The sequence below is a fragment of the Oryx dammah genome, unplaced genomic scaffold (assembly GCF_014754425.2).
Source record: "Oryx dammah isolate SB20612 unplaced genomic scaffold, SCBI_Odam_1.1 HiC_scaffold_9, whole genome shotgun sequence".
Classification (NCBI taxonomy): Eukaryota; Metazoa; Chordata; class Mammalia; order Artiodactyla; family Bovidae; genus Oryx; species Oryx dammah.
Window position 1 is genome coordinate 8,144,415 of NW_024070193.1, and position 12,570 is coordinate 8,156,984.

Below are 12,570 nucleotides of genomic sequence, written 5' to 3' on the forward strand. Positions count from 1 at the left end.
GAACACTAATCATCAGGGTTAAGAAAGATTGTTATCAATATCTGTTAAACAGTAAATCACAATGCATTACAATTTAAAGGGGAATTTGTTCTTCAGTCGCTAAGTCACGTCCAACTCTTTCTGACTGACTGCAGCACACCAGGCTCCCCTGTCCTTCACCATCTCCCAGAGTTTGCTCAAACTCATGTCCATTTTATCAGTGATGCTATCTAACCATCTCATCCTCTGGCGCCCTCTTATCCTTTTGCCTGCAATCTTTGCCAGCATCAGGGTCTTTTCCAATGAGTCATTTCTTATAGATTAAATCAATTAGTCACTACAGTGAAAAGTATCAGAAAAGATTTCAAACACCAAAGTTCCACTAAAACTAGGAAGGGACAACTGATAGGTATGTCTTGGCAGTTTGAACATTTCTTAGGGAAACACAGCAACTGCTCAACAACAGTTACTCGATACCCTTTTAGAGACATATCTATCAGCAGGAAGACTCGTTGGCTGGAAATCTAGACGAAGCAAGAGCAAAAAGAGGGACATGAAATCTGGAGAGATATACTCTATCCTGAGCTTCCCAGGTGGCTCAGTGGTAAAGAATCTGTATGCCAATGCAGGAACAATGGGTTTGATCCCTCGGTTGGGAAGATCACTGTAGTAGGAAATGGCAACCCACCCACTCCAGTATTCTTGCCTGAATAATTCCATGGACAGTCCACAGGGTCGCAAAGAGTCAGACATGACTGAGCACACATATACACATTCTATCCTAAGCAACAGAATAGCTCCATCAGGCCTACTGTGATCACCAGGAAACCCTCCGAGTAGTAGTTTGGCCTCCCATGTACCTCAGTAGCCCAAAGACTATACCTTGGCCTGAAGAACATACCTCAATCACCATAAAGCTATTTTTCTCTTATAAAATAACAAAAACTGAATTATGGACTGGCTGCAAAGCTCCTAAAGGTCCAGACTCTATGTGGAATCTTTCAGTTGGCTTCCTATGGCATCTCTAACCCCACTGTAACTTAGGTGAATTATGAGAATGTTATAAGAACATGACTATCCCCACTGCTTTATATTTAATTTGAACATGCTAAAGTATTTTTGCCAGCTAACAAACTTTATTTTTGCCAAATTCACCATGCTTTTCATATCACAGTGCCTTATAAAGTACTGTTCTTTCTAGCTGCATTTTTAGCCAATACTAATAAAAGTTTAAAGTAATCACCCTCCAATTAAAAATAAGCAGATTTTTCAAAAAACTTAACACTGTCCTATTTCTTAAATTCTCATAAAACCCTCTGCAGAAAATACTGTTATGATTATTACTTTACCTACAAGGACACTAAGGCATTACAAAATTTGTCCAGGTTTATACAGCTATTAAGTAAAAGAGGTGAGATTCTAAACCAGGAGTTAGGATACAGAGTCCAATGGTTTAACATGTTTTGCGCCTTGGGCCATTCTGGAGTCAGATGAAGCCTGCAAATTCCTTTTCAGCTTAATATTTTTAAATATATGAAATAAACAAAGGAGACCAATTACTTTTGGGACAAAACCCCCAAATGTATGATACAGTACTGTATATGCTCCTCAACAATCTAGTGGATCTCCAATCTACTAAAATTTCTATGTAATGATGAACGTAGATAATGAAGTATCTACAATAATCAAAACATATAAAAAAATCTGTGATTTGTACTAGCAGTAAAATCACAGATACTATATTATAGGCTAATAAAATCACAGGTTAATACTACTACAGTTTTCTGTTTACATTAGTAATTAAAAGAAATGCTAACTTCTAGTTAGAGGTTAGTGAGGACATAATTTTCCCCCTAAGTTTATGGATGCTATCCATGTTAACACTGCCCTCTATATCAATGCTCTTGGCATTGCAGTTAAGAAAAAGAAATTCAAGAAGCCAAAGAAGTTGTCTGAGGAGGTTTTACAAATAGCTGGGGAAAGAAGAGAAGCAAAAAGCAAAGGAAAGGGAAAGATATACCCAACTGAATGCAGAGTTGCAGAGAATAGCAAGAAAAGAAGACCTTCTTCAATGAACAATGCAAAGACATAAAGGAAAACAACAGAATAGGAAAGACTAGAGATCAAGAAAATTTGGAGATATCAAGTGAACATTTCATGCACGAATGGGCATGATAAAGGACATAAATGGTAAGGACCTAACAAAGGCAGAAGAGGGTAAGAAGAGGTGGCAAGAATACACAGAAGAACTATACAAAAAAGATCTTAATGACTAGGATAACCATGATGGTGTGGTCACAAACCTAGGGCCAGACATTCTAGAGTGTGAAGTCAAGTGGGTCTTAGGAAGTATTACTACAAAGACAGCGGAGGTAATGGAATTCCAGCTGAGCTACTTAAAAATCCTAAAAGATGATGCAGTTCAAGTGCTGCACTCAATATGTCAGCAAATTCATAAAACTCAGCAGTGGCGACAGCACTGGAAGAGGTGAGTTTTCATTCCAATCCCAAAGAAGGGCGGTGCCAAAAAATGTTAAACTATCAGACAATTGTGCTCATTTCACATGCTAGTAAGGCTAAGATACAATGTGTGAACCAAGAACTCCCAGATGTACAAGCTGGGTTCAGAAAAGAAAAGGAACCAGAGAACAAATTGCCAACATTTGCTGGATCACAGAGAAAGCAAGGGAATTATAGGAAAACATCTGCTTCATTGACTACACTAAAGCTTTTGACTGTGTGGATCATAACAAACTGGAAAATTCTTAAAGAGATAGGAATATGAGACCATCTTACCTGCATCCTGAGAAACCTGTATGCAGGTCAAGAAGCAACAATTAGAACCGGACATGGAACACTGATTCAAAATTAGGAAAGGAGTACGTCAAGACTGTACATTGTCACCCTGCTGTTTAACTTATATGCAGAGTACATCATGCAAAATGCCAGGGTGGATGAATCATAAACTGGAATCAAGATTGCAGTCTGGGAGAAATATCAACAATCTCAGTCATGCAGATGATACCACTTTAATTGCAAAAAGTGAAGAGGAACTAAAAAGCCTCTTGTTGAAGGTGAAAGAGGAGATTGAAAAAGCTGGCTTGAAACTCAACATTCAAAAACCTAAGATCATGACATCCAGTCCTATCACTTCATGGCAAATAGAAGGGGAAAAAGTAGAAGCAGTGACAGATTTTCTTGGGCTCCAAAACGTATAGTTAAAGCTATGGTTTTTCCAGTATTTATGTACAGATGTGAGAGCTGGACCATAAAAAAGGCTAAGCGCTGAAGAATTGATGCTTTAGAATTGTGGCGCTGGAGAAGACTCTTCGGAGTCCCTAGGACTGCAAGGAGATCAAACCAGTCAATCTGAAATAAAATCAACCCTGAATATTCACTGGAAAGACTGATGCCGAAGCTCCAATACTATAGTCACCTGATGTGAGCACTCAACTCACTGGAATAAACCCTGATACTGGGAAAACCAAAGGCAAAACAAAGAGAGTGCAGCAGAGGATGAGATGGTTAGATCATCACAGACTCAAACGACATGAAATGCAGCAAATGCCAGGAGACTGTGAAAGGATAGGGAAGGCTGGTGTGCTGCAGTCCATGGTGTTGCAAAGAATCAGACACAATTTAGCAACTGAACAACAACAATAATCTTGTGTCCTTCTCTCTGTCCACATCGGATCCCTTGGTGCTCTCTCATCCAGTCTTGTGGCTTTAAATATTACCTAAGTGGCCGACTAAAAAGTTTATCTCTAGTCCAGACCTTTCTCCTAAAGTCCAGACTTGAATGACAATTCAACCAGAATATCTAAAAGGCATCTCAAACTTACCACTTCTAAAATTGAACTCATCCATTCCCCAAACGTGCTCTTCTCACAGTCTTCTTACCCTATTCTGGTTGATGGCAACCCCATCTTTCTCACTGCTCAGACCAAAACTCTTGAAATCATCCTTGACTCCTCTCTCACATGCCACATCTGATCTATCAACAATTCACATTGGTATGATCTTCAAAATATACCCAGAATTCAACCATTTTTCACTATCTCCTGTTAACACCTTGATAGAAGTCATGAGCATCTCTCTCCTCAATTTCCAGCTTCCTTATATGTATGTATCTCCCTGCTTCTACTGTTTGTTCCTCTCTGCAAACTTCAGTGATCATTTGGAAGCTGAAAGCAGACCATGTCACTTCTTGGTTGAAAACTCCAGGCAAAGAACTTATAACACTCTACAAAGCCCTGTGAAATCTGTACCCCACCCTAACATAATGTATTAATACTATTACTTTTTTGTTCATTCCATTCTAGCCATACTGAGCAGAACTCTCTAGGTCTGCCTCAATGCCTTGGAACAAACTATTGGCTCTAACTTCTTCCCTTTTAAGTCTGCCTAAACATCACTCTCAAGAAGGCTCACCCAATGCAGCTCAGTTTAAATTTCAACATCTACCCCAGAAATTCTGGATCCCCCTTATTGTGCTCGATTTTCCAAATAACCTTTGAACATTCTATATTATGTATTATCACCCCTCACTAGGAAGGGTGCAAACACAAGCAAAATTGTTTTGTACACTGCTCACCCCAGCATGCCTATGTTTAGCACAAAGTAAATATGCATACAATCAAACAACAGCAATCTCTGTAAAGGGTTTGCCTGTGTCTCTCATTAGAAGAACTCCTTGAAGACCCCAACTGGATTTAATTTGCAGTGTCCTCAACACCTGGCCCTGGGTCCACTCAACAGCAGACACCCAATGCACTCGGGTGATTAGTCACTTTCACCTGAAACAATCCTAGATGCCTGAGGAAAAGATAGGTCTTACAGCTGTGTCTGATTAAACAGTTGGTAGCAGACAAACAGAACATCAAGTTCCAACTGTTACTTCAATCAAACTGAATTTAAGTTTCATGATTCATTTCTTCATGTGTCTAGGAAATATTTCAAACTATCTACAGTCTGAAAAGGGCACTTGGTCATTCCTCCCCCCAGCCATTGGCACCACCTCTCTAGCCCACCTAATCTTTTCATGCTTAACATCCTACCTCTTAAGCGTTCCTTGACGACCCCAGCTAGAAGCACTTACATGTGTCACACTGTGTCAAGTACTTTTCATATATTATTCTCATTTGATTCTCCCAAAAGTCCTATGAGGTTGCTTCCATTACAACACCTATTTCAAAGATAAGAAAAACTCAAACTTAGAGAGATGAAGTCACTTGTTCAAGGTTCAACGAATGTTCAAACCCAGGTATGCCTGGCTCTGAAATCCAAGGTCTTTAACCACTATACCGCTTTTCTCTCTCCAGAGTTATACACCCTAACTAGCTACTATACAAACTACTTCATAGGATTTGTTGTCACTTGTTGTTGTTCAGTTGTTTCTTGCATCTGTTAAAGCAGGTGATATCATTCAGGATGCTTCCTACCAAGACCCCTCTCAGTTCTTACAGTATTACAAAATAAAACATTTTATAATTCTCTACATACTCCTTGTAGATTAATACACACACACACCACACATGTATTTTAGCACTTAGTCAGTACAGAAATTAGAAGTCTCCACTGTTAGGAAGCAGGACAGATAGAAAAGCGATAAAAATAAAAAAAATCCAAGACCTAATATAAAAAAATACAACATTTCTGATTCCTCCCCACATTCATGTCCATCAAAGATGCACTTGAGTCCATTATTCCATATAATATGAAAAGCTGTATTTTCTTTCAAGAAGTTTAAGAATGCGATCCTTAAGGCTTCTGTACTTCACCAAACAACCTGGTAAAAGGAACTGAAAAGCAAGCACTTAGGACCATTCAGGAACTAGCATGTTATTTTGGACAGGACAAGTGCTCAACAAGCAGTTATTGGATCAAGAATTTTCCTTTTTGTGAGGTTTTCCAAGTCTCAAACCAAGAGCCTGTAAAGAGTCATAGCAGAACTAAGCTGAAATGTGTCAAAAGAGCAAATATCTTGGAATCATTCTGGTCATAAAAGTGAATTTCATTTGATATCTCTACCAACTGTTTAGGTTTGAAATATGCCATACATTCGTAGGTCCAGACTTGAGCCAACACCAGCAAATGCAGTTTAAGGATAACTTTTCAAAACAATAGTCTTGGGAGGACGTAGGGAAAGAAGTGATTCCAGGCTCTGGAGTGGAAGCTCTCTCAAGAAACCAGATACAGTAGCTGATACGGCCCTCAAAAGCAATGTAAAAATGTCCCAGGCTTAAAATATACTATTGGTTTCTAGATATTTCGGTTTTCAAGAGTACTGTCTTCGTTAGAGAATCCTCAAGCGATTCCTGCTTCTTAACAAAGTCTTCACAAGGAGTAGAAAGTCATCTATTCACGGCAAGAGGTTGCTGTTACGGAGGAAGTTGAGTGTCCGAAAGTGTGCAAATCTCATAATCTGGTAGAGAATGTATACCCCTCCGGAGGCTTTCATTTTCGGGCGGAAAAACAAACCCGGTGTCACCTCCACATTGGGGCCACTCAAACCTCGCCACCATTACAAACCGAAGTGCCAAAGGTGCAGAATGTGAAGCCGGAAGCACTACCAGGCCAGGATCAAGTTCCAGGAGAAGAGGGAAAAAAAAAAAAAAAAATCAAAACCGAGAGTGCAGCGCGGGCCCCTCGGCCGCCCTGGGCCGAACGACGCACGCAGGCCCTTCCGGTCAGAGCCGCCGTCGCCGGGAGGCCGGGCGACGGGCCGGGCTTCCACCCGAGCCCGGGGATTCGCGGCCTACTCTTGCCGGTGTCCCCTCGCCGAGTCTGGCACCGGCTGCTTCTCCGGCTCGGTCCCTTTCGTAGGTAGCGCAGCCCAAGTGGGCCACGAGGATCTGGGGGAGACCGCCGATCCTCGGGCGGGCCGGATCGGTACAGACGCGGCGGCGGCGGTCGCGGCCGCGCCGCCCCTCCCCCACCGGCCCGGCCCAACCGCCGCGGCGACGCGAGCAGCGGCGCCAACGCCGGGCCCAACCACCGGCCCGCGGCGGCCCGGACAAGGGGCCCGTGGCGGAGGCGCGGGCCCGCTCTGCACGCCGCCCGCGCGAGTTCACCGCGGGCCCGTTACTCCCCGCGCCATCCGCCAGGACGCGCCGCCCTCGGCTCGGGCTGAGACGGCCGAGGGCAGCGGGAGGCCGCGGAGCTGATACTTACTCAGGGGTCGGGTGCTCGGGGTCGTAGAAATCCCCCATCTTTGGAGGCGGCTGCGGCGGCAGCTGCTGCTTCATCGGGAGCCGCTGGAGACCGCGACTCGAGCCCCCTCCCCGCGGCAGGGCGACGCGAGGGAGGGGAGGGGAGGAGGCCGCTGGTCCGACCGCGGCGGCGGCGGCGGCGGCAGGGGCGGCCCGCGTCGCTGGCCCGCTCGCTCCCTCCCTCCGGCGCCCGCCCGCCGCTCTCTCCCCCACACACTCACACGGGGAGCGACGCTTAGCCCGCCCGCCCCTCAGCCGCACAGGCCCGGCCCCTTAAAGAGACACGCGCCCGCCGCGCCTCCGCCGCCAGTCGGCGCGCCGGCAGCTGCCGGTAGTCCTCTGAGAGGAGCGGCGGAGGCGGGGGCAGCTGTGCGAAGCCCGCCGACCCGGCCCGGCTTCGCCTGCGACTTCCCGGAACAATAAGCCCCGGGCCCTAGCGCTGCGGGCCCAGCTCGGGGGCCAGCTGCTGCGCCGCGACCCCTCCCTCAGGCTCGCTGTGGCGGCTGGGGCGCTGAGGTGTGACACGGCGCGCCTCAGGGTTGTTTGCGGGCGAACAGCCCGAGCCCGCCCAGACACTACGAGCCTTCCTGCCCCGCCGCCCTCGAAGACCTGCCCTCCCGGAGCGCCGGAGTCCTCAGCGGCGCCGAGGGCCCCTCCCCTGGGCTTGCGGGCTCTGAGGTAAGGCGGGCGCCTCTTCTCCCTAGCCTCTCGCCCCCCTCTCCTTTATTCCTCTTCGCCTTCTCTCCGTCTCGCCTCTTCATCTCGTCCCGTCGGCTAGCACGGAAGTAGAGCTAGGCCGGGGATTCGCGCTAAAGCCGCGCTCTGGGGACGCCCCTTCCTCCTTCCCGCCCCCGCCGGGTCGGCTGGGCTGTCTGCCCCCCGCCCGGCTGCGTCCCGCCACCTCTACCCTCCACCCCAACAGCTGGGAGCGGTGGCTCCCGTGTTCTGCGTGGTTCTTAAGACCTTGGAGGAAATGTCCTTTAAGAAAAGGTTATGAATTGCTTTCCTGCCCAAATGACGTAGTAAGATTAAGTAGGATAACTTTGGAAAGGGCTGTGGGTTTTATTTTTGGAAGGATAAAGAGTGTATAAAGCCATTAGCTAAAGGCTAAGGGGGTGGGGAGGGTTTCATAAGATCTGATCTTTTTGTAGTTTTATTTTTTCCATTGTAATTTTGAATCGGATTTTACAAGCAACTGGATGGAGGTAGTGTTAGGATCCCCTAAATTTATATGTGAAATTCTATCCCCCAAGATGTGGGGCTTTTGCTAGGTGTTTAGGACTGGACTGTGGAGCCTGCATGAATGAGATTAGGGCCCTTATAAAAAGCCCTGAGAGAAGGAAATGGCAACCCACTCCAGTATTCTTGCTTAGAGAATCCCGTGGACAGAGGACCCTGGCAGGCTACAGTCGGTGGGGTCGCAGAGAGTCGGACACAGCTGAGTGACTGAGCACACACAGATTTTTTGCTATAGCCTTGCAGAGTTTCTGTCTTTTGCCTGTTTCTTCATGAGCCCATTGCTCATGGGCTTCCCTGGTGGCTCAGATGGTAAAGAATCTGCCTGCCATGAGGGAGGCCTGGGTTCAGTCCCAGGGCTTCCCTGGGTCTGGAAGATCCTCTAGAGATGAGAATGGCAACCCACTCCAGTATTCTTGCCTGGAGAATCCCATGGACAGAGGAATCTGGTGGGCTACAGTCCATGAGGTGGCAAAGAGTCGGACACAACTGAGCAACTTTCACTTCACTCAAAAGCCCATTGAGCTCACTCTTGTTTGTTCTGAGGATATAAGGAGAAAACTCAGTCTGCAACCCAGAAGGTGGCCCTTGTCGGAACTCAGTCATACTGGCACCTCAGTCTCCAACTTTCAATCTCCAGAACTGTTTGAGAAGTGAGTTTCTGTAGTTTATAGCTACCCAGTCTATGGTATTCTGTTTTAGCAACCAAAGTATATGAGAGTATAAAGCCTTTCCTAGCTCTTTTTTATATCGTTTGTATGTAAACAAACACATTTTATATGTTAGTGTCTATTAGTGCCTTATCATCATTGTTTCTCACTTGAGAATTATTTTGTGTTTTTTGTTGGCTTTTCGGCATATCCAGAACCCATCTGACTCCCTTGGTTCAAGTGTCTCATGGCCACTTCTTTACAAACTATGAATATTGCCTAATTTTTCTGCTTTTTCTCATTGTAAGATGAGAATATTAATGTCGACAGGACCTCACTGTTGTGAGGATCCAATGAGATAATGTCTGTAAAGCTTTAAACTCTCAATAAATGTCAGCACTTACACACCATAGTGCAATGATTAAGAGCTACCAGGCATTGTATACCCACCCTGCCACTTTCTAGCTGTGTGACATGAGGCATGGTTACTTTTCATGCTTGCAGTGCCTCATCTGTAAAATAGAGGTATTATCTACTGCACAGAGTGTTGTGATTATTAAACTAAATTGTATAGAACATGCTTGCACAATGCCTCTCCCTGAGTAAAGTTATCTTTTAGGCTTTGAAAGAGTAAATTGGAGCCCTATGCCTTGGATACCACATAGGCTATTGGGAGCCACCTCACACTGGACCGACTGGAAAGGACTATTATAATTATAGGTGGAGGTGGCTGAAATAATGTTAAGTGTGAGGTGACAAAGACCTAAACTGAGATAAATGAGGAAAAAGCAGTCAGTTACAGGTCTCCTGTTTCCTAAATAACAAAGGAGATAGTTCTTTTGCAGGAGGTACCAGTTGATATCTATAATACTTAGTCTTAAGATAGCATTAGTCTGGTTAGAACCCAAAGCAATAAGCATTCTGAGCTGTGGGGTTCAGTGGGAAATACTAAGCCCCAAACATAAATAAATGAACCAAGTTTTTACAGGCAAGATTGAATACTATTAAATGCCCTCATCTATGACTGTACTAGGAGTTCTCTGTACAACTATTTTAAATTCAAAGAGAATGCGTTCACAAAATGCATACTTAGGCCTGGCCTCTTGATCAAAGCTGTGGAATAATTTGGTCTATAACTGACCATCTCCCACTTCCTTGTTTAAGACTGCCTACAAATAAGTATGAAGGAAAAATATCAGAAGTCTTAAAATGAAACATTATTATAAGAGGCATTCCATAAAATCCTTCATAATTGTTCCTGCCGTTACTGCACCTATAGGCCCAAAGCACCCCATCTCAGGGAACCCAAACAAAGCCAGTAGTGACCCTGAAATAAAGCTGACTCAGGCATTTCTTGCGTTAGGGGAGGTGGAAGGCCAAAGATCAGACACTGCCCCCAGTTACGCTCTTGGTACCTGGATGGGAAAAGAAAAATAATTTTTTAAGGTGGAGAGAGTACCGGTTGATTGCTTGAGCACATTTTCCAGAACTACTATGTGTAAACATAATTTTTGAAGTAATGTGTTGACAAGGCAGTTCTTAGGATTGGTACAACACAGAAGCAATAAGATCAAGACAGCCAGCTGTTTTGAGGTATCACTGGGTGGTTCCTCTTTTCAGTGTGCCAGGCCAAAGCTCTGCCGCTTCAAATGAGAAGCTGGCTAAGGCTCTAGCAGAGAGAGAAGGTTGTTTCCCCCTCAAAGTGACAGCTGGAGCTGAGTGAGGAAGCTGCCCCTACCTACTTAACCTCGCCTCCTACCATCCCATTCTGCCTTCAACAAATCCTACCCCCACCTGAGGATTCTCAGAAAACTGGTCCTTGGGAAATGCCAACTTGGGAAGGACATACAAGAACTAGGCCTTCAGTCCTATGGTTCCCCGGAGTTCCTGTCTTTGCCAAGAGGGGGCAAGCTTGGCAGTGGCAACAAATCCAGTGTGGGCAGTGTGAGCCAGGGCAATGTGGGAAACCCTGTCTCTACCCATGTGCTCCCACAAATATCTTCACATTGGCAAAATTCAGCCCATTCTTAATGGCCATAGCCCATGCTTAATAATGGTCTGCTGGTGTATAAAAGGTTGAATTTAATATCAGGCAGTTTGGGAGTATATGTGAATGATATACAAGACTGGGTTATATCAAGACCAAATGTTTGAAAGTTGAGACTTGCCAATACAAGGTTTATGAAGATCACAGCAGTTTGTAAGACACCTAATTACTTTCCTTGATTATTTATCTATTACCTTGAATCTATTCCTTAGTGTTAATGATCCTATCATCAATTTGTTTTTTTCTAGTCCAGTGTACTTTTAAATAGAGGAATTGTGTTACATATTCCAGAAATGTATTTTTCATTATTTGTAATGAAAAAACAAAACTGGCTGTTACTGTAGTTGCACATTAACCATAAAATCGTGACTGCAAACAAGTACATCCTAACATTAGAATAGAAACATGATTTGGGTATCAGTGAGCTGTTACATGGGCTTCCCTGGTGGCTCAAAGGGTAAAGAATCTGCCTGCAGTGCAGGAGACCCGGGTTTGATCCTTGGTTCGGGAAGATCCCCTGGAGAAGGGAATGGCAACCCACTCCAGTATTCTTGCCTAGAGAGTTCCATGGACAGAGGAGCCTGGCAGGCTACAGTCCATGGGGTCCCTAAGAGTCAGACAGGACTAAGTGACTAACACGTTCACTTTCAAGCTGTTATATAGGGTTTCCCAGGTGGTGCCAGTGGTAAAGAACCTGTGTGCCAATGCTGGAGGCGTAAGAGACACAGGTTCAATCCCCGGGTCGGGAAGATCCCCCAGGGAGGGCATGGCAGCCCACTCCAGTCTTCTTGCCTGGAGAATCCCATGGACAGAGGACCTGCCAAGTTACAGTCCATAAGGTCACAAAGAGCTGGATGCAACTGAATGACTTAGCACACACCATTTAATAAAAACTCTGTGTGTGTGTGTGTGTATGTGTATCTTTTGATTCAGCAAATTCTGTTTCTGAAATTCTACTTCATAGACTGTTCCTACCAAAGAATATTGTCATTAAAAAGAAAGAATTTTCATTGTACTAGATGTTCTGGAGGAGTTTTCATGATGTTTGGGGATTTTTTGAATGGGAAAAGCAAGATTTTTAGACTTATATGTAAATATACATATATACATGCATATACTTATTTGATTTTGTGAGGATGATGAACGATATGAACAAATATATGCCATTTAGTCAAGTTGTTTTGAGAGTTGGGAGTGAGAAAAAATAAGGAAAAATTACTACTACTATACCCTGATAAATATATATTGATCTATAGATGTTTGTATATATTTAGAGCTCCTTTAAGAAATTAGGAGAAAAAAGTGTGTATCTACTGGCTTAAAGGGGTGTTAACTTTAAAAAGTAAGTATTTGGAGTCTATGTCTATTAAACCAAGATATGCATGAAAGTGAAAGTGGCTCATTTTTGTCAACTCTTTGTGACCCCATGAACTGTATGGCATGGAAT

The 12,570-nt window shown here is 44.5% G+C and overlaps 1 protein-coding gene across 2 annotated transcripts in view; it reads right to left on the reverse strand.

Moving 5' to 3' along the window:
• Nucleotides 1-7,366, reverse strand: part of SETD2 (SET domain containing 2, histone lysine methyltransferase) — a 75,090-nt gene extending 67,724 nt beyond the window's left edge. For both annotated transcript variants that reach the window (XR_005722167.1, XM_040246841.1), the window contains exon 1: nucleotides 7,153-7,366. Coding sequence is in view for 1 of the 2 variants with exons in the window: in XM_040246841.1 (XP_040102775.1) it covers nucleotides 7,153-7,226 (74 nt within the window). In the remaining variant the exon portion in view is untranslated. The remainder of the gene's footprint in view (nucleotides 1-7,152) is intronic.
• Nucleotides 7,367-12,570: the final 5,204 nt, after the last annotated feature.